We start from the raw sequence: 23,011 nt of genomic DNA on the forward strand, positions 1-23,011 counted from the left end.
TCAATCACCCAGACAATCTCGCTCCCCCAGATGCCGGGGGTATGCGCCTCGAGAGTGGTCCAGGTCTCCATCCCAGGAACCGTGCCCGTGTTGCCATGGTTGCCCCTATCATGCGGGGCATAGACACCATAGGCATACCCCCAGGGACAGGTCCCCTCAGACGGTTCACTATCCCCGAGGGCAATCGCGGACGGGGACGGAAACGCAAATATCTCAGGGGGAGTTGATTCTGGAACCCCGAGATTTCCCCTCGCAAGCTTCCAGCAAGAAGATGTATCACCGTCAACAGGACCCAGAGGGATCCAGAGAGGCTTACCCTAGCGGTTCCTCTCTATCCTTCCCCGACGAGGCTACGGCCCCAGGGGACATCCACCCCCCCGGACGATCTCAAACAGTTACAAGAGCTGTTTAAAAGGGTGGCCTTTATGCAAGGCATCCAAACAGCAGAGGTGCAGGACAAGCACCATAAGCTCCTCAAAAACCTGAGACCTCCGGCCTCTTCCAAAATAGCTATTCCGCTCGACGAAGCAATTATGGAGTCCGCTACCATGATATGGCAGACCCCTGCGTCCGCTCCGCCTATAAACAAGAGAGCGGATAAGAAATACTGCATCCCGGCGAAGGGCATGGAGTTCCTGTTCAGTCACCCGCAACCAAATTCTCTGGTGGTGGAATCGTCTCAACAGAGGTCGAAAACTTCTCAGTACAAGACAGGGGGAACGGACAAAGATGCCAAGAAGCTAGAGTTATTCGGCAGAAAGGTCTACTCCTCCTCTGCCTTACTGTTGAGAATGGCAAATTATGCAGCACACCTAGCAAACCATAACTTTGACAATTACTCCAGGCTGACTTCCCTCATGGACTCGCTTCCAGAGGATAAGAAGCCGGTGCTGAAGGCCATCGTGCAGGAAGGCTACGCAGCCTCGAGGACAGGAGTTCAGATCGCCCTGGATGTAGCAGATGCGGCAGCACGCTCAACGGCTACGGCAGTGGTCATGTGCAGGGAATCCTGGCTTCAGACATCGGGTATCCTGAGGGATCTGCAGGCGAAGATCGTTGATCTCCCCTTTGACACACAGAAGTTGTTTGCTGAATCAACTGATTCGGTCCTTCATTCCAGTAAGGACTCAAGGGCTACTCTCAGAACCTTGGGGATTTATACCCCTCCATACAGGAAGAAAAAGTATTACCCTCAGCAAAGACGATACCCGTATCAACCCCAGCGTGCTCACTACCAAAGGGGCTACGAGCAAGGGCGGCATCAACAGCACCAACAGTACAGAACTCCCAGGCGACGTTCCCAACAGAGCCGTGCCTCCTCGGGGCAGGGCCAAAGGCAACAAGTTTGACGGACAGATCGAGGGCTGCACTATCACTACCATCGCGCAATGTCATCCAAAGCTAATGTTCCATCATCGCCTCCGACCATTCTACGCCCAGTGGCAAAAGATCACAGACAAATGGGTACTGGAGATCATAGCCACGGGTTATGCGATCCCCTTCCAGTCGCTCCCACCGCCGCGACCTCCACCCAGGCCCCATCTAAAGGGCGCCTCCCACGAAGCGAGACTCAAGCAGGAGGTGGACCATCTTATGCTTATAGGGACAGTGGAAAGAGTGCCAGAGCAACTTCAAGGGAAAGGGTTCTATTCAAGATACTTCCTTACAGAGAAAAAAACAGGAGGCTGGAGGCCCATCCTAGATCTTCGAGGCCTCAATCGGTACTTGCGCAAACAACGCTTTCGGATGATCACAGTCGCCTCTATACTTACGGTACTGGACGATGGAGATTGGTTCGCAGCCCTCGACTTACAAGAACATTTCCAATACAAGGTTCTGCTGTTCGGCCTCTCCTCGGCCCCCAGAGTATTTACCAAGACCCTGGCAGTGGTGTCAGCCTACCTGCACAGACGGGGTGTTTATATTCCCATATCTGGATGACTGCCTACTGAAAGGGGCCTCGAAGGAAGAGGTACGACGCATGATACGCGTTACAGCAGGCACGTTCTCTTCGCTGGGCCTGGTCATCAACCTTGCGAAGTCAAAGATCGACCCCACACAGGACATAGAGTTCATAGGGGCACGCATTATCTCCATCACAGCAAGGGTTTATCTACCAGATGCCCACTTTCGTGCCATTGGTTCCCTCGTACGAGTCATCACCTGCAGCCCCACGGTGCCGGTTCTAACATGCTTACAGCTGATAGGCCATATGGCAGCAGCAACGTTCGTAGTACAGAACGCCAGATTGCATATGCACAGCATGCAGCACTGGCTGGCGAGCGTCTACAAACCGGCAGCACACACCGTCCGCAGGGTGGTGTCGTCCACGACAGAGGTGCGCAAATCCCTGCACTGGTGGGTGAACCCCAAGAACATGCTAACAGGGGTACCCTTCCATCAATCACAAATCTCTATTTTTCTCACCACCAACGCCTCCCACACAGGGTGGGGAGCACACATGGGCGAAAAGGTGACGCAGGGACTGTGGTCCCCTACGGAACAGTCGCTGCACATAAATATACTGGAGCTCAGAGCAGTGTTCAACGCCTGCAGACACTTTCGAGAGCATATACAAGGCAAAGTAGTCGGGATCAATACAGACAATACCTCCACCATGTTTTATATAAATCGACAAGGAGGAGCTCGGTCCCGTGCCTTATGTGCGGAAGCAGTCCGCCTGTGGAACTGGTGCATCGCCAACAATATAACTTTGAAAGCCTCGTATTTACCAGGCGCTCACAACGTGCAGGCAGACCAGTTGAGCAGGCACTTTGCACTCACACACGAGTGGCAGATCCGTTCCAATCTGCTACGACCAATTTTTCATGCATGGGGGTTTCCCCAGATAGACCTGTTTGCCACTCATCGCAACAAGAAGTGCCCACAATACTGCTCCAGGGCAGGACTGGGACAGGGGTCCCTGGGGGACGCATTTGCGATCTCGTGGAAGGGACCCCTGCTCTACGCATTTCCTCCCACAGTGCTCATCCACAAGGTCTTGCAGAAAGCCAGGAGAGAGAGAGCCCGCATGATCCTAGTAGTCCCAACTTGGGATCGACAGCAATGGTTCCCCTTACTCCTGCGCATGTCGGACTGCCCACCGATGCCCCTTCCGGTGGCGCCGGACCTGCTCACGCAAGCCCAGGGGTCTATAGTGCACCCACACCCCCGAGGCCTGCGACTGCAAGCATGGTTAATCCATGGCTCAGCTCCCTAGAGGGCGGATGTACGGAGGGAGTGCAACAAGTCCTAGAAAGTAGCAGAAGGACTTCCACCAGGAAGACCTACAAGCAGAAATGGACTCGATTCACTGCATGGTGTTCTACCATGCAATTAGCTCCCCTTGCTGTGCCTATACCTGTAATATTAGAATACTTACTGGACCTCAAGAGAGGCGGACTCTCCCTATCCTCGTTGAAGGTCCACCTTGCCGCTATATCAGCTTTCCGACACGAAGAGGAAGGGCCCACGGTGTTCGCCCATCCCATGGTTACCAGGTTTCTGAAGGGGCTGGTAAACCTGTACCCCCCTCAGAAACCGCTTCCACCTTCGTGGAGCTTGGACCTGGTGCTTAACACGCTAACGGGACCACCGTTTGAACCCTTAGCCAGAGTTTCCCTCCGTCTCCTTACGATAAAGACGGCCTTCCTTCTTGCAATCACGTCAGCTCACAGGGTGAGTGAGCTCGCGGCAGTTATGGCAACGCCACCCTGCACAGTATTTTCGAAGGAGGCGGTAACCTTACGGCTGCATCTAGCCTTTGTTCCGCAAGTTTCTTCAGAGTTCTATCTTAACGAACCTATAGTCTTACCCTCGTTTTATCCAAAGCCGCATAACTCCAACAAAGAGGCGTGCCTACACCTCCTGGACGTGAGGAGGGCGCTGGCTTTTTATATAGACAGGACTAAGTCCTTCCGAAAAACGGATAGACTCCTAGTCTCTCTCGCTCCCAGATCAAAAGGAGAAGGTCTCTCTTCGCAGAGAATCTCGAAGCACATCGTATCCTGTATAAAAATGTGCTACGAACTTAGAAAGAATCCTCTACTGGCCCCGCCTAGGGCTCACTCCACCAGGGCGGTGGCAGCATCAACATCCTTTTTCAAGGGCATTGCGCTAAAAGATATCTGCAGAGCGGCGGCATGGTCATCCTATGACACCTTCGCCAAGCATTATGCCTTACACAGGGTATTCCAAGAGGATACCCGTGTCTCGACAGCGGTCCTTTCGGGGGCAAGCTGCACATAACCCGATTAGCCATCTCCTTTCTTGGGTTACTGCTGGGTAGTCACCTATCGTGGAGCACCCACGGGGACACTCGAGGAAGAAAGAGAAGTTACTCACTGTAGTAACGATGGTTCTTCGAGATGCGTCCCCGTGGGTGCTCCACCACCCGCCCATCCTCCCCGCTTCGGATCTCTGTTTGGTGTTTTTCAGGAGCATCCGAGGCGGTCGGTCAAGGAACTGGTGGGGACTGGATCGTGCACGTGGCCGGGAGCGCGCAAGGGAGTGGCGCGCACCGGTGCATGCGCGGTCTGGCAGAAACTGCAGGAAAGATCCGATCTGCGGCGCCGGGGCGAGCCCGACACCTATCGTGGAGCACCCACAGGGACACATCTCGAAGAACCATCATTACTACGGTGAGTAACTTCTCTTTGCTCTAATTCTGTAGCAGAAATGACCTCATAAGATAAATAGTGATAAAGGATAGGCACATAATTTACTGCCAGTCAACATGATTTATAGGGAATGAGGTCTCCTCCAGTTGACTTGACTTCAGTTTGAGAACTAAATGTAATATACACTTTTCTTGCTTTCATGGATTTGTGCCAGGTATTGTGTGTAACAACCATACCTGTTCCACACACACGGAAAAAGGGTAAATTGATGTAAGTTTCCTTTCGGAAAGAGCAACCTAAGTATGGGGAAAGCATTCGAGAACTGCAGCTGAGCTGTCAGTTTTTATTTTGGAAGAATAACATCAGCACTCTCTTTGATACTCTAGCCCATGAGAAGAAATTCATCAGCAGAGGGGAATCTTTCATTCCAACCACACAATCAAAGCTTTCACGGGTCAGCAGTGGGTTTGGCCTTTCCAAGCTAACTGGATCAAGGAGAAACCGAAAGGAGAGTGGGCTCAGCAAACATAATCTCTCTACACAGGTAATTTGTATTGCATTATTAAAGGTGGCCTGCAAATAATTGGGAGAAAAATACTGTAATTTCTCAGTTTAATACATGCAGTAAATGCCCCAAGTACTGAGGGATAGAGGAGGAAAACCTCTTTCTGGATACCCAGATTTGTTCATCCCTGCTCCATAAGGTACGCTAGCAAGCATGGTAAGAAGCACCCATTTCCACCGAATTAAGTGGAACTGCTCATGTACTTTTACACCTGTGCTTGAGGATTTGGATAGATTGAGACCTACACTGGTAATGTTACATCATGCCAATTTACAAAATCCAACGGTGGTAAAGTGGAGCCAACCCACTGAAGAGAGGTGGTTGAGTTTTTAACAGTTCTGCGTGGTTTAGGAAAGTCTCTGACAGCTTTAAAAAGTCTCCTGCTGTTCTGCAGTATTTGCTTTACAATAAAATATAAATACAATAGAAGATTATATCCTCCTTTATACATCACAGTAAAATTGTGATATGAAGCACCTCAACCAGATAATATATAAAAAGATGGTAATTTTACAAAACAACACAATATTGTTGCTGGTTTTTTATCTACCATGTGTTTTAGAGAGAGTTTCTGATCAAGAACTCTTCCTAAACAGTAAGAACTAGGCCCACCAAATTTGATATACAACTTTATCTTATAATTTAAAGCAACATAAAATTTGGTTGTGCCAGGAATACGGGAAATACAAGTTTCTAGAGCAGGAAAGGGTGAAGTGTAACTAAAGAGCTACAACATCGACAGTGTAACTAATTTCCCACCTCCAAATAGTCACAAGTATACCCCTGCTCCCAGCTCGCTCTCCAGCACCTTCCCAGGAAGATGGTTCACTGCAAGCATATTTTGGCTGGGAAAAGACTGCATATAAGGGTCTCCCTTAGAATGTTTTCACCCCTGGAAGTAACAGGATCTTCTCCTGGCTCCTTGGTCCAGAGTCTTGTGGAGTTATTGGCTGTCTTCAGGTTGCTGTCACCAGGCTGGTTTTCTGATGCTAACCATTGGTGTCTATATAGCTGGTGCTACCTGAGCCATCTCTTAGACTCCTCAGCAATTTTGTAGAAATTGGGAGCTAAACAGTGACTCCCTGGACTGTTCACCTGTGCTCTCACCTCCCAAACTCAAAACCTGCAAAAATGAAACTAAACCTAGGCCCTTCGTAAATGGGTAAGGCTGTCCCCTGCCGCTGGTGGGTGTGGGTAAGAGAGCACAGATTGCTTTGGACATCCGCAACTATGTGTTGCTACATCAAGAGGAGAAGTGGAAAAACCTGTTTGGTCTAACAAAAGACAGAGCAACTGCAAGTATTGTCCACCCACAAGCTCTGTCTAATGTTTGAATCACTTTAACTCTTTTATTAATACTAACCATTCTCCTTAATTTTTTAAAAATGCAACCATTTAAATGTGGGCTGAGAAAATGAATTGGTGGGATAGTCCTTTTCCTGGTGGACAAATCTCCATACCAGGAAAAAAAATCACAGATATTTTCACTGGGGCTGTATATTGGAATGGGGACCAAGAACAGAGCAGGGTGAAGTTGCAAGTTGTCAGGAAGCCAAAGAACACAGAGGTCTTCAGTCTCCATGGTCTGCAAACCAGGCACCATTCACAAGAGCTACCTTTTTTATTTTTAAATTAACTCAAGTTTTAAATCTCTTATTTATTGAATGTCCCTTGCCCTTTGATATTTGACATATTTCTGATATGTTTTCAAAGTATTTGCAGGTCTCTGTTAAGTAACACCAGCATGTGTGCACTTATGATATATTTTCTAAAGTAAACTGAACCATAAGAATATGGTTGTATTGATTAGTCTGAAATCACTTTAAGATGTTTTTAAGAAGAAGTTGTTCTCTGTGAGAGTTGAGGTTTTATTTATATACTTTGCAGTAACAATACAGCTTTTTAAAATTACTTTCTGTATGTTCTCTCTTGTTTATGATTAGGAAATTTCCCAATGGATGTTCACTCACATTGCAGTGGTTCGGGACTTGGTAGACATGCAATATAAAGAGTATCAAGAGGTAAGGTCCAGGGAATTAGCTAGAATTAGTGTAGGCAGTTTAGTAAACCTATCTTATATTTCTGTTATGCTGCACAAAGACAGAATAAAAGAGTCCATGTTCTAAAGAGCTTACAGTTAGAACAGGTAAGACAGGCAAGGTTAGGGAGAGAGAATGGAAGTACAGAGAGCTAAAGCAACTTGCCTGAGGTCACCCAGCAGGTCAACAGCAGATCTGTGACTAGCCTCCTGATTCCCAATCTGGTGTCCTATCATCTGAATCACTGGCTGATTATGAGCATGGTTTTTACACCCAATTTAAAAAACAATACATCTCTCTTTGGTGCAGCAGTTGCTGCTCTTTTCATGTAACTGAATAAATGGAAGGCACACTTTGAAAATTGTTTTCTGTCCATTGACTTATTTATATAAATCATCTAACTCAAGCATGGCAATGTTGGTACTTGTGGAAAAGGGTTATTTGGACAGGGGACCACATCTGTGAATGCAGCGGGTGGGTAAATATTGCTGATTGATTGTATTAGTGTTTACAGTTTTTACTTTAATGTTTGTAATAATATTCAGTGCATCAGATGGGAGGATGAAATTGCAAATTATATCTAGATGCTTTACAAAATGAAATAATCCATAGTAAGGATGTCTACTTTAGTTAAATGGTCATAAATCATCCATGGAATTCCTGCATTCCTTCCTTCAAAACTAATATCCCATCATACTCCAACTGAAAGGTGGTTTATAATTGTCTTTGAAATAAGTCTTAGGGTTTCCAGACTAGCAATCCCACAAGCAAAGTAATATTCAGAGGGAATCATGCATGATTTAGAGCAGATTTCCAAATATATTTCTCCAATATTAGAAATATTCTTATGAGATTTGGAGTAAAGTATTCCATTCTAATGTTCCTGCACACTTGTAGCCATAGTAATGTTCCACACATACAGTACTCCTTTTTATAACAGAAACAAGATCACTTCTTATTATCGGTGCTTTTTTGTGCCAGTACATGCCAGTAAAGTGTACTGGTGCCTCAGCTGTTGGATCCCCAACCAGATTTCAGGGGACCTTCCCCAGTGGGGAGCTGGCTGGAGCCCAGAGCCCTGGATGGCAGCACCAGCCACAGGAGCTCTGGCCAGAAAATGGGGACCCCCCCAGCAGCCTACCCCTCCCCCCTGGCTGGGAGCAGCTGAGTACCAGCTTCTCATCTTCTAAAGCACTGGTTGTTTCTAATCTTGGCATTTATAGAAAGTAGCAGCACTTTGTCAAATCTGTTCCTGCTGAAATGCAATCACAGAACCTAACATTTTCTTCCAGGCATCCAGCAAATCACATTTATGGTTACAATCACTTGCTGAGCAGCATGCTCTAAATCAGAAAAATCAGCTTCCCAGAGGAACCACCAGTTGGAAACAGCTATTAATAGAGCACTAGTAGTTTATTAATATTGACATTATGTCTAAGTATGGATAATCAGAAAAGGATCCAAAATAGAATTAATTTCTTCATTGAAATTTCCAGAGTACTTGCATTAATGCTATGTATCTTATAAATGATAAACATACAAGTAGCTATAATTTAAAAAAAGAAAGAAGCTAGCTCTTTTGTCACTTACAAAAAATGCACTATAAGCATTGACCATGATAAATCCTTGCTAGACATGCAGTTGGTTTTGAGGTGCTGCTATAAAGTCAAAGCAACCTCTCTATTAACTATATAGTGTTATACAGTTTAGCTACGAACATTCCTTTGAAACCAGAGACACTTTTGTAATGTTGCTTTACCTGGGCTGTTAACCTGTAAACCTTTGTATTTATAGCGTCAGCAGAATGCATTAAAGTACGTGACAGAAGAATGGTCTCAAACGGAGTATGAACTATTAAGGGAGCGAGGTTTGTGGGGTCCTCCCATTGGCTCCCATTTGGATAAATGTATGCTGGAGATGACAGAGGGGCCCTGCAGAATGAGGAAGAAGATGGTACGAAATGACATGTTTTATATTCAGTACCCTTACATACCAGAAACTGAACAAGAGACAAATCTTCTGGTAAGTGTAATAGTAGTTGAGGGTTTGCAATAGTTGTTAAGCCTTATTATTCTGAAGTACAGTGTGTGTTTGTTTTTTTTCTTAAAAAAGCTCACCACAGTGTACAAATTCAGTCTAGCTGATATTACTGAAATTGGTGAGAAGATTAGCATGACTGGACCGATTAAAAATCCTGGCCGTAACCTACATAGGAGAGATCAAGTGGGTGAAAGGGAGTGAAAGGGCACTAAGAGTCAAAAATAAGATTACATGTATTTCCTAGTCAGTAACAGCTCGGAAGCAAATTACCTTTAATGTTTATGGATTAATGTTCAAACCGATAAAGCACAACTAGGGGCACTATTAGGTGTCTGCTAGAGACCACTAGTGATGCTAGAGAACAGGCTGACAGGCTTCTTGAGCATCTGTCTGTACTGTGTAGCAGCAAAACGGTTATACTGGAGATCTGCTGCTGCCAGTATTAAGACGTGTGTAATTCCTAAAATTATAGATGATAAATTCCTAGCTCAAAAAATGTTGCTTCCACTTTGGAGAATTCTACCTTATACCTCTTGACAGGTGAAGAGGAAGTAATAACAGAAATAAAAAGTTATGGTTACTTAGGTGCAAGTGACCATGACTTTATTATCACACATCCTAAATGTGACGTCACAACCAGCAACATATATACATGTTGGGTGCTTTTAAAAGGCCAGTTTCAAAAAACTGGATACAATTTAACCAAATTGGTTGAGACGAAACAAAAAATATCACTTAATTGGAAATGCTTTAGGATGATTTTACCAGCCTCTTAAAAGGCCACAATTTCAAAATTAAAAAGAAGGCTTAAAAATCCAGTCTTAGAAGGCTAGTGAAAGAACCAATTTAAAATAAGTATAAATTTAACATAAAGGGGAAAATTGGTAGCAGTAAGACAATTAGGAGCTAAGAATTGTAGAAAATTGATAACAGAAAGAAAGGGACACAAAGAATAATCTGTTGTCTTCAGAAATAAGGACAATAAAAAGTAGTTTAAGTGTGCTGGGAACAAATGATAAGCAGTATTAATGCCTTTTAGTGGTATAGTTTCAAAACAGTGCATGGGGAATTGGTTCTTAAAGTTTTTATGCATATTAAAGTACAAGACACAGCTAAAAACGTACAAGTGGTGAGGTCAAACTGGGGTCAAACAAGAGGGGGCAGTATTCCTGGCCTCTCACCTGGTGCAGGGGATTTCAGTGCCACTCACTCAAATTTGTTCTTACCATCACTCCTTACAACAGAGGGCAGCTAGGCCAAATTTGAGTAGTAGTATGAACAGATGTGCAGGGGTTGCAGTACCATTCTGGTTTGACCCCCTCTCTCACAATAGGGACAGCTGAGCCATATTTTGAATGGTGTTGGAACCTGGCCAGAACAAATTTGAGTGGTGCAGCAACCCTATACGTCAATTTGCAATGCCACTGGTCATTTAAATCTAGCTCTTGTCATGGAAGTGTGGGATGAGAGATGCAAGCAGAGCTGCTGGGAATGCAACTGGCCATCTCAAGCCCCGGATGGGAGCAAAATGCTGAGCTTTGTAGGGTAGTGTGCCAGTGAGTTGCCATGAAGTTCCCAGACCGGTGAGTGAGGGTCTGGGGCCTGAGTCACTGCTGTGCAGGGAGGTGGGATAGTTGGGCAAGTGGGGTATTCTGTGGACCAGGGTGTTGGATGTAATCAAAATCTTAGAGCTGAGTGTTGGGAGGGGGGCTCCTCAATCTATTACTGCACCAGGGTCCTCTGGGATTTGTTACAGCACTGTGAATTACTCAAGAGATTTTGCAGAGAATGGTAGTTTATCAGTAATTCTGAGCAAAATGGGTATCATGCCATAAATATACATCAGGATGGAGGCCCTCTAACCTAGATTAGTGTGCACACCTGACTTGCGCACACAAATATACTAATGCACATGAAGACAATTGGTAGAAATACGTATGCCCTAAGTTTCTGTTTTCTTGAGAAAATCCCAGTCATATAGAAATGAGTATTTAAGGTGGGTTTTTTTGGTTGGTTGGTTGGTCATTTTTTTTATGAATTATGAATTATTTTAAACCAACTAATATTGTGAAGTTCTAACCACACTAAGCTAGTTTAAATAGTGAGTGTATTTCACTCTTAGTCTAAATCTACACTGCCAGATAAATTTGAATTTAAGACAGTTAGCTTGATTGTACCAAGTGACTGTCTTCACTGTAAATACCATTAGCTTGATTTAGGGAGCACTAATATCAATATCATAACATTGTTGAAACTGTCTGAGTGTAGCATCAAGTTCGAATTTAAAAGTTTGGATAAAGGCTGGTGTGGAAGCTCCATGTCTTTGAATTAAATTCGTTAGCCTCCAGAGGCTGACTGGCACTGTTGCTCCTGGCTCCCAGCTTCCTACCACTCACAGGAGCCAGGAAACTGACCAGTGCAGCAGCACTGATCAGTTTCTCCCCTCCTGTGAGTGGCAGGGAGCCAGGAAACTTACTGGTGCTGCTGTACGTGGCTTCCAGCTCCAGCCAGCCAGGTGCAGCAGCGCTGGTCAGTTTACTGGCTCCCCCAAGCTGCAAGGACCAGGCAGCAGGGTGAATGCTGCCAGCGGCAGGATTATGGCAGGGCCTGGGGGGAGGATGCAGAATGCGGGGCTGAGGGAACTGTGGGATGGGTTCCCACAATGCACTGCTGCAGCAGTTATTGTTTGGCCATTCAGTGTAGCAGTACTAACTTGATTTTGTGTGGACTTCGTGGGGAAGTGAGGTTACTCAAAATTGAATTTATAAAACCCGGTATTTTAAAATAGAATTTATCTGTTAGTGTAGATGTAGCCCCAGTTGCAATTACATGAACACAGAAAGAAGAGACCATACCATCGTGATTCCTTCCCAAAAGTGATTTTTCTGATATGTTTATACTTAATGCCCTGTTTTCAGTCTGACTTCTCAAGTAAACCTCCCGAGACACCTGATGATACCATGCTTCAAAAGGTAAAGAAATAAAATTACCCAATGAAGGAATATCAAATACAAATGTTTCCCTGCATGCTAGGCAAACTTAACAAGGCTTCTACGATTGGCTTTCAACATTGTTCTCTCAGTAAATATTTTCAGAATTAAAGGTTTCCAATATTCACACCTAGAAGATGTTGCTATGTCTTCTTCAGTCTTCATGCATAGAAGGTTCTGTAGCTCTTGTCTCTGTTGCTTCACACTAACAGGCTGTATTGAGCTGTACTCTCACTGTTTTCACTGGCTTGGGATCTGAACTAATGGACTATGAAACATGTTTAGTAATGGGCAACATGGTAATTTTGTGTCACTTAGGAAAATGCACACCACTATTAAAATATATTTCTTTGCTCATTGATTATTTTTTTACTTTTCAAACGTGACTTTCCCCACTGTATTTCATAAGTTTCTTGTGCTACTGACAGGGTCTACAAAGTGTTCCCTCTTAAAAAGGTATTGAAAGAGTGGGACTGTAACCATTTTGTTATTGTGGAAATCTAAACCAAATTTTGATTTCCCCCTTTTCCCCAAATCCTCTCTTTCCGTAGCTTGTCACTGGAAAATAAGAGGTATGAGGTAATGAACTGGTATCATGTGTCAAGATATCTAATGTATCACAAAATAATTAGAAATTTACATATCACTGGCCATTCCATATGAAAGTGTAAATATATATGCAATTGTATGCAGTCTTGCCCATCACTAAGTATGATATGTGGGATTCATTCACTCCTTTTTATTTAGACACATTGTTAAGCTCAACTGTATAAAATGAAAATAGTTATGAAGTAATTAAATGTAATGATGTATATAATGATAATTATCCTTTCTGTCATTTTTACGTTTAGTCCTATTGAGGAGATGGTTATATTTTTTCCCCTCTATAGGTTGTTCAATGTTTATTTCCATAAAAATACTGTAGCAATTAATACTGTCATTGTAGCCAATATTTTCCAGTTTGATCATCATTGCTGTGACTGAACAGCTTCCTAACAAAGTCCACTTAGGAATTAAATCATGTTTTATACAGAGGTTTTCACTGATTTATGATTGACCACAGATAGACGATATTGTTGCCATAATCCAGTTATCTATTGCTAAAACACCATGACACACAATTTGCTGCTGTTTTCCTGCAGAAGTCACCAACTCTAATTAGATAACTTACATCTTTATATTTTGGAGTAGATAGTATTAGTTGGGAAATTTCCATATTAGTAGCGTGCGTATTTTAATATGTTAGCACATCTGTTCATAGCTGTCCTTTTTTGTCTGCATGAGTTGTTAGTGCCCGTTATCAGTAGGTGAATTACATGAAGACTCATTGAAAACCACTTCTTTGTATTTCCAGTAATTAATACAAAGGAGTGCATGAAGGAATACGTACACACATTTGATTGGCAGATGGTAGTGTATAGTATCATGCTATATTTATGCAAATAGTTCTAGAATGGACAGGTACTCTTATTTGTTTAATGGAAAAAGTTATCAAATAAAGATTTATTTAAAGTTCCAGACTTAATTCCAGACTTGGTTTTTACAGGTACTCCCCAAGGAAGAAAATTTTTCACTAGAAAGTCCAGTGTAACTTCTCCCTATCCACATAAATTAGTTCATTATTTCACTTCAGAAAGAGGCACATTGCTCATTTCATCCTTATCTCTTTTTAATCTAAACTTTATTTCTGTTCTCACCCTAGCACATTTACTGTCCTGATTTGGTTGTTGCCAATACTTCAAATTATTGTAAAGTCACTGTAATCAGATGTTTAACTCAAGAATTAATCTCCAAAAGAAGCTTGCGTAACATATATGTGTAGCCATACTTTCTTTTGGAGCTGGATTTTCTTGAGACAATTTGCAGTAGTTCTCACAAGGACATAGACTGTAAGTGAGTTTAAATTTAAGATGAACATCTTAGGCCACAGTTCTGCCACCACAAATTTTCAGAATATTCGTTAAACCTTAGTTACCTGTTTCTGAGTCTTAAAAAGATCTCCCTGGCTATTTTCTGATTTAATATGCACCTGTAGCTATACATCTTAGAAAAAAAATTACTTAAATTATTAGTAAGTTGACTTGATAAATATCTAATTCATTTACTTCTAAGAAACCTACTCGTTATCGAAGAGCTATAAGCTATGACAGCAAGGAATACTACATGCGCCTGGCTTCTGGAAATGCTGCTGTTTTTCAAGATACCATAGAAGAGAGTTCAGAAGGCGAGGCCACTCAGCAGGAGCCAGAACATGGCGAAGACACTATTGCACGAGTTAAAGGTAAGTTCATTGTTCTGTCTGCCTTTTGAAATAACCTATTTGGTGCCAAGTTTAAGTTTTTAAAACTTGCTTCTACCTGAATGAATCTTGATTTCTTCAAATTACCAGTGCTGTATAAATTAAATATACAGGACCTGTAGGTCCTCATTTTAATGCCACAACTGCAGCTAGTTTTGAGCTTCATATCTTTTTATTAAATGTGTCAGCTACTACTGTGATCAGCCAGACCCCCCCCACACACACACACACAGAGAGAGCTGATTTTAAAATAACTGAAAAAGAAATGGATAAACATTTATTCTTGGGAAATATCCTTTACATTCACAGAATTTATTAGAGTTGGTGGAGACGTTAGTTTGTCATTATCAAGTCCCTTGATCTAAAAGTTCTGCTTAATTGGGTTGAAATCAGGAAGTTACAGAGATGTTAAGTGAAACACACAACTGCAGCGCACTTCACAAAACAGGGGAAAAAAAGCAAAAATAGTGTCCAGTATGCTAGTTTAATAGTTTGGCTTTTAAGGTTTTAAGAACTCCTTTCCCATCCTGCATGTCTCATCTGGTTTATAGGCTTTCAGGTTCTCTGTCATAGCTGCCCAGAACCTCACCTCATCCCCTCACCACATGTGCACACAGCACTAGAGTCCATTTGAAATCGTAGAGATGCCAAGATGCTCACCTAGAACAGGGCAGGTAAAAACAAAAGCACAGTGAAAAAGCAGTAACAGTGGCGAGCAAGTTGGGGTGTCATGGCCAACTGTGAGGGGACACTGGTACTGTATCAACTAGTACCACATCCATATTCTCCCCTGCTTTCCAGTGTTTGTGAATACACTGATTGTCTCTCTGATTACTGTGTAGGTCTGGTAAAGCCTCCTCTGAAGCGATCTCGATCTGCACCTGATGGAGGGGATGAGGAGAACCAGGAGCAACTGCAGGATCAACTAGCAGAGGGTAGTTCTATAGATGAAGAAGAAAAGACTGATAATACAACTTTGCTTCGACTGCTTGAAGAAGGCGAGAAGGTACAGTAATTCAGAAATACTTATCATCCACTTTATCTTGATTTCTACTTCGTGCCTTTCTCTGCTTTCTGCAGGTGTGAATATTTAAAAATACAAATCCTGATTGTACATGTGAAAAGGAGAATTTATGAACCACCCAGACATCCCTTATTCCACCCTTTCATTCGCCACATATTTCCGATAAACCCCTCCTCCCAATATCAGTCCTAGAGAACAAGCAGGTCTTCCACTATGCCAAATGGTCACCAAATACGGGTTCTGATTGGCAACAAGATGTACATTCTTAGCCGAGGATGGGTCATTCTGCCTCCAGTCCCCTTCCTGTTAAATTAAGAGCAGTTGGCTAAAGCATCCAGGTGTCAGTACCTACCATGAGAGAGTTATCAGTCATAAAACCAAAAATGCAAGCTATCTCATGCTTAGGATACTTAAATAATGTGCTAAATAAGCATTATTTACCAAAAATGATACACAGCAAATGTAAAAATATTAGTACAACAATCTTGATTTACACTCAGGTTCATTTTATGCCAGCCTAAAATTTTAAATCATTAAAATTATTCTTGCAAACATTAAAAGGTGGCTCTATGATAGCTTTGGCTTCCAAACTTTGTCCGTCTGATGAGAACTCCTGAATAATCATGTAATCAAGGATGAGTGTGTCACATTGATGGATTATAATTCAAACGTTTTTCGTGGAAACTATGAACAATTAGCTCAGTGTGGACATATATGTAAATGCTCCCAGTATTTGAAAAACAAACATCTTTTTAACTTGCACTTTGTGATCACAGCATATCTGATTAGTTTGTGTGTTTTGTTGCAGTAAATTAGTTATGGTACTGATTGCATAAAAATATTTTCCTGTAAACACCTTAATAACTTCATGAGTGTATGTTTACACAGTGACTAATTTGTTTTAATACTGAAAAAATATGTCCAAGCCTTGACATTTGGCTTGTTTCATTTTGATTATACAGTAAGTTCTCAGAGTACGCAAATCCAGAGTGTGTGACCCCGCTCTTACGCGGTTGACCCCCAGTTCGTACAGTAAGCCCTCACTTTACACGACTTCATGTTCGCACAGTGTGGAGCTGCTGAGCTCTCAGCCTGCCTAGCTTCTTGCAGCTGCAGGTAGCTAGGCAGGCTGGGAGCCACTTCCCCCTGCCTTCCCAGAGCAGCTCTAGGCACCATCTGCCAGCTCAAGCCTGCCCCCGTGGCCCCAGCTCGCCGCCCCAGCTCACCTACCCCAGCGGGGAGCTCCAGCTGCACACCTAGAGCTCCCTCCAACCTCCACAGACCTTGCTCTAACCCCCGAGCCTCAACCCCACACAGCTGGGCCCCAACCCTCTTGCGATCCCAGCTCACTGCCCCACATGTGGCTGGCTCAGCACACACACGGCTCCAGACCACCCCCGCTCAAGCACCCTGCCCCAGTGCACTGCTGTTCAACTCCTCCCATGCCCAGCTGAACTCCCCAGTGGCCCCAGCTCACCTGCCCGTACACACGGGGCTCCAACCACCCCACCCTGGTGCACACACCTCCCCACCCCATTCAACTCCCCTGCCTGGCTCAATCCCTCCCCCATGCAGTCCCTGCTCACATCCCCCCTGCTCACACTTGGGGCTCTGGCTGCCAGCCACCATCAGCATGCACAGGGGCTCTAACCCTGTGCCAGCTCAACCCACCCCCACCCCAGTTCACCCCCATTCAATCCCACCTGCCCCCCCCGCCCAACTCACCCTCCCCGGTATGCACTGGGCTGTTAGCTGCCAGCGTGCATGTAGGGTTGTCAGCCTCCAGTGTGTGTGTGTGTGTGCAGGGCTCCAACTGTCAGCCTTTGCAGGCACATGAGGTTCTACCCCCGTCCCCCAGGTAACCCCACACAACCTGGTTCACCCCATTCAGTGCCCTCAACCCCCTGCAGCTCCAGCTCACACCACCGGCACATGGGGCTCCAGCGCCAACCCCCAGACCCACCGCTCCCGCCGCAACCCCAACTCCAACCCCCCGGCTTGGCTCAACTCCTGCCCCAACCCCCTGCATACCCCAGCTCAGTGACAACCTCCCACCCACCTCAGGGTTAACCCACCTACTCCCTCCCAGGGCCCCAACCCCTCCCCGACTTACATAAAATTCAAGGTACATGAGGATTGCATGGAATGCAACCCTTGCGTACCTTGAGGGGTTACTGTATTCTGTTGGCATTTTCCATGTCTGTTGTTGAATGTTGCTTAAAACATGAGATGCTTTTATGCTATCTAACTGCAAACCTTTACCAGAAAATGGTGCTAGTTCAATGTGTGTGTGAGTCAGACCTGCATACGAGCAAGTAACAAAATGTGAGGCCCATTATGCCTCTTTATGAGGTTGCATCTCAATAAAAGGATGAAAAAGCAATCAGTAACCTTCCTTCCATGCTCTTGCTGAGCCTGGGAGAGATGAGTTAAAATTTTGGAGTGGCCCCTAAGATGTGAGTCCACACAGGAGTACATAGAGTTTGTGTTGTATCTAAAATGAGGAGAACTGACCACTAATGACTTCTCCACAAATCTGTCTTGTATCATGTATCGCCTTACAAATCTTCTCTAGTTTTGTGACATATCCAGGTGATCCTTGTGCATATAAACAGAACATCATGAGCATCATAAAATAGAAACACTTTGTTCTTATCCCCAACAGAAGGCATATACTTACTGCACTGATATTCCTAAAAGACATTTCAGCACCCTCACTAGCAGTCATCTCTCTCCTAATTTCATACACCACTTGGAATGTTTTCCCTTTACACCTGCAGTAGATTATTGACTCCTGCATGATTCTTGCATTCAGTACGGCATGATTTTGCTTTGCAGAACACTGTGGTGGTGTTGATGTGAAAAATGTGAGTGATTCTTTGTGTAGTGTTACCTGGATGTATCCCACTGTTAGGATTTTTTGTGTTTTGAGTATATTTTAAAGAAGACCCTTTCTCATTGTCAAAGGTTCATTTTCTTTACAAATGAAAGTCAGATCTTTTCATCCAATTCTGAGTCAAATTAAAAAATTCTCTGCTGTATAAAAGTTGCATCTACACATAATAAATTAGTTCAAGAATAATTGAACTGTACAAGCTGGAACTTCCCGGGCTGCTTGGTTTACACTGCAAAGGTGGTTTAACATGGTTAAATTTAAAAAAAAAATTGTAACTGATTGGAGCAGGAGGTTCCATTAGCCCACGAGCTTTATGTCCAGTCCTCATTGTGTGGTTATGGAAATGCTGCACCCACTCTTGAAACAGACTGGTTCACTATGTGATTGCACAACTGTTTTCTCTTGAAAGACAGAGAAAATAATCTTTATTAAGATAATTTGACTATTAGATTGAGGTATTGCAGAAAAATGTATACAGGCTTTAAGTATACCTACTATGCAATTTATATTGTTCATCTTATGGTGTATGGGGAAGCAAGCAGAAAATAATTGAAGCTCTTTATCAGTCATATGTAACTTACTATGGCTATTCTTGTAGCAAGAGTAGCTCTTAAATAAACATCATAATCCAGTACTACTTGGCCTTTAGGTCAGGTAGAATTAAAATTAATTCGTGCATTAAACTAGAAAAGTTTGCCAGTTTTCACATATACTGCCTGAATCTCAGATTAAAACATGTTTTTATAAGGCCTATTGTAATGCCTTGCTGAATTTTAATTACTCCTTTGTCAGCGTCTGCCCTCTCATTTCTTAGTTAAATTCCATTCCTCCTGCTGCTTTTGACAGACGATGACAAATTTAGTTTGCTTATTCCAGGGGGTAACAGAGAAAAATCGTCTTCTGTTTTAATTTACATTTTGTTGTTTATCTTTTAAACAAATAGAACACAACTCTTTTAGTAATATTACTGATAGACTCTCTGTCCTAGTGAATTTTCCTTTTATTGACTCCCTGCCTTTATCCTTTTTTTGATACAGAATACAATAGACAGAAAAGACTATGATTATGTGCATGTATCATTTCATCTGAATTGTACAGTTTTAGTACAGTCCAGTTTTGTTTTTGTCCTATGTCTATCATATATTTTATTTTAATAAATGTAGCACAAATAAGAAAATGTTGTTGGGGAGACCAAGCCATAACTTCCAACAAGGCAACAGACTGAACTCAAGCGAAATTAGGCTGTTCTTGCTAATCCAATGGATTACATTACAGATTCAGCACATGTACCGCTGTGCTCGAGTTCAAGGGTTAGATACCAGCGAGGGACTCCTTCTTTTTGGTAAAGAACACTTCTATGTGATCGATGGGTTTACGATGACAGCCACCAGGGAAATACGGGATATTGAGACGCTGCCTCCAAAGTGAGTGGAATAATACTCAGTTGAGCTTGCTTAGTTAATGGACAAGAAATATTTTGTGAGAGGCTGAAGAAGAAAACTACCATATAAAATTTAGGAATGTCATTGTGACCTGCACCCACTTACACTACTGTAGATTAATATGAACAGAATTACATATGAATAATTTATATAGCTGTGAACACTATTTGTTTTCAGAGCATTGATGTCATACTTTAAGTTCTACTGTTGTTGGTTTTATGATTTATACTAATAAAATACTGTAAAAACTGTAGTTCAGAATAAAGGTAATTAAGATAACCTTTGGGTAAAAATTTTCAACTTCTATTCAGTGAGCTAGATTAGTTTTTCCTCTGTGAATACTTTAATTTACATATTTAGTCTGCCTTGCTTAACAAACTCCATGCAATTGAAAAATAGTTTTTGATAACATTGATCATCATTATTTTTAACTTTTCCTTCTTCTGGTTACCGACAGTATGCATGAGCCAATTATACCTAGAGGAGCAAGACAAGGTCCAAGTCAGCTCAAAAGAACATGCAGTATTTTTGCATATGAAGATATCAAAGAAGTACATAAAAGGAGATACCTTTTACAGGTAACTCTTATTTTGTTTGAGTTGGATGGGGATGGAGAGAATTGTTGTTTGTTGAAATTATCATTTAAAAATTAAAACACTCTCTCTCACTCACACACACACAGAGCCTAAAATTTATCATTCAAGTTTTACAGTTTTGGTGTGTGTATATATATAATTTTTATTACAGGACAGTGTGTCTTTTTATATTCAGCAAGTACTGACTTGGGTATTTTTTAAGTTAGGTCATGTGATCATTGTCAATCTTTCACTATGGCTAAACTGCAATCATCAAACTTATTTCATGAGAAATAAGTAAGGTGCAACAACTGATTCTAAGAGGTGATGCACTAATGAATTAGACCTATTGTTTGTAGCATCCGTTGATACCTGTATTTTTCCTCTGTTCATTCTTTCCAGCCAATTGCTATTGAAGTTTTCTCAGGAGATGGACGGAACTATCTTCTAGCTTTCCAAAAGGGAGTTAGAAATAAAGTCTATCCAAGGTATTCCAAAATTACTTAAATTGCAGTTATTTAAACTGAGCCTGATTAGTAATAGTACTGTTTCAAAACAAGTCTCAAACATATTTGAAATTAGTAACAGAGAGATAGCTGTGTTAGTCTGTATTCTATCAAAACAAAGAAGCAGTCATTTAGCACTTTAAAGACTAACAAAATAATTTATTAGGTGATGAGCTTTTGTGGCACAGACCCACTTCTTCAGATCAGATCCCTACCAGAGCAGACTCTATATATAAAGCACAGAGGTTCAAAAATTATCAAGGTTGACAAATCGGAAGATATTTTCTGTTAGCTACATTAGAATGGATATTGAGGCCCAGGAACAGGCAAACCATGCCACAATACAGATTTCAGAAATTTCTTAGGCTCTGAAAACAGATTACAAAAAGAGAGTTCTGACACAATTGCTCCCAGGCTGCCAGAGTCTGGATGGCATACGGAGGCTTTTACACCCACCCCACCCCCCATAGCACCTAGACAGCTCTGGAGACATGTTTGCAAAGGGACAAGTTAGCTTGTTTGAACACCTGGTGGTCAAAAAGCCAAAATCTCCTCACGAATCAGACTCTGTGTAGTTAAAGCCAAAAATTCCCTCACATCTCCCATCCTAGTCCAATGCAAAGGTTAAAGCTCCAAGAATCCTGTCCGTGGTTAAGTGGATGACTGCACCTTGGTACCTCTAGAAAGAGGATCACCTGTATCATCTCTTTAGTTATGTATTAGAGGCTAGAAGATCATGTGAGACCCCCAGTAAGAAGTAGACCAGTGCATTGCCAAGGATTAGAATCCTTCTCAGAAGGAAACAAGAAAAAAGCCAAAGAAGTCCGCAGTCTGGTCATATTTCCTGGGCTCCAGCTCCTCTCTTAAAGAAGGGAAACTATTTTAGATTGCTAAGCCCAACCAAAGCTAGAGACACGCTTCCTCTTGACATAATTGAGATCTTAGAGAGAAAGGTAGTATCTGCTACTAATATCTAGAAATGCGAACTTGCCACACACATTAAATATGAGATTTAAAATATTTAACTTTGTTTGTAGACAGAAGACTGATTTTTTTTTTAAATAATTTGTATAGCTGCTTGGAATCAAGTTGCCATGTGAACTGTGTTTCAGGGTTTTGGTTCTCTTAAATAAAAGGTAGATGTGGAACATAAACGTAATGACTCTTACTCTTTTAATTAATGCAGGTTTTTGGCTGTGGTTCCATCTTTAACTGACAGTTCAGAATCTGTGTCCGGACAGAGGCCTAACACCAGTGTAGAACAAGGGTACGTGGTTCTCTTCCTCAAGATCTATTGCTCCAAAGGTCAGATCAAGAAACTGTTGGTTTGAGTGCTTGTTACAGGTGTGTTGGTCCCAGAGTATTAGAGAAGCAAGGTAGGTGAAGTAATGTCATCAGAAGCAAGCTCCCTACAGACGAGGATCCGCCAACTCAAAGCAACACCAGATCCCGTTGTAACAAATAACACAGATCCTGCAGACCTACCTCCACTGCTACAGTGATCAATACCTCACATGCACCCCAAACACCTTTCAATAGCCATAGGTCCTTCACATACCTATCACAATAGGTGGTGTGGCTCATCCTGTGCACTGACTGCCCCAGTAGCAACTCAGGGGTAAAACCAGACAATCGCTACGCTCTCCAATAAACACACCCAGAAGAATTATAAGACGAAAACACTCAGTCACTTGTGGGTGAACACTTTTTGTAGAGCAGTTGCTCTGTATCTGACCACCAGCTCTTGTGCTCAGAGGACACATGCACAACAGCTTCAAAAGACAGGGAATTCAAATTTATAATTTTACTAGACACTAAAAATCATGGTCTTAATAAAGAAATGGGATTTATGGGTTATTACAACTGTCTCTGAACTATTGACCCTCCTGTTTTTGCCTGTGGAAGTGTCAGCTGGCCACTTCACCTTGAGTTGTGCTAAATGCCTTGTGCTAAACAATCTGTTCCATCTTATATTTAGTTTTGATGCTCCAAGTGCCTTGAAGCAGAGCTCTGTGT

The 23,011-nt window shown here is 42.7% G+C and overlaps 1 protein-coding gene across 3 annotated transcripts in view; it reads left to right on the top strand.

The window, feature by feature from the left end:
- WDFY3 (WD repeat and FYVE domain containing 3) overlaps positions 1–23,011 on the top strand; it is a 284,323-nt gene that overhangs the window by 211,145 nt on the left and 50,167 nt on the right. For all 3 annotated transcript variants that reach the window (XM_074993680.1, XM_074993682.1, XM_074993681.1), the window contains 10 exons: positions 5,006–5,163; positions 7,128–7,205; positions 9,018–9,245; positions 12,182–12,235; positions 14,366–14,534; positions 15,395–15,558; positions 19,748–19,896; positions 20,372–20,492; positions 20,892–20,977; positions 22,182–22,262. In XM_074993680.1, the coding sequence (XP_074849781.1) occupies positions 5,006–5,163; positions 7,128–7,205; positions 9,018–9,245; positions 12,182–12,235; positions 14,366–14,534; positions 15,395–15,558; positions 19,748–19,896; positions 20,372–20,492; positions 20,892–20,977; positions 22,182–22,262 (1,288 nt within the window). The remainder of the gene's footprint in view (positions 1–5,005; positions 5,164–7,127; positions 7,206–9,017; positions 9,246–12,181; positions 12,236–14,365; positions 14,535–15,394; positions 15,559–19,747; positions 19,897–20,371; positions 20,493–20,891; positions 20,978–22,181; positions 22,263–23,011) is intronic.

The sequence above is a fragment of the Carettochelys insculpta genome, chromosome 4 (genome assembly GCF_033958435.1).
Source record: "Carettochelys insculpta isolate YL-2023 chromosome 4, ASM3395843v1, whole genome shotgun sequence".
NCBI classification, from domain to species: domain Eukaryota; kingdom Metazoa; phylum Chordata; order Testudines; family Carettochelyidae; genus Carettochelys; species Carettochelys insculpta.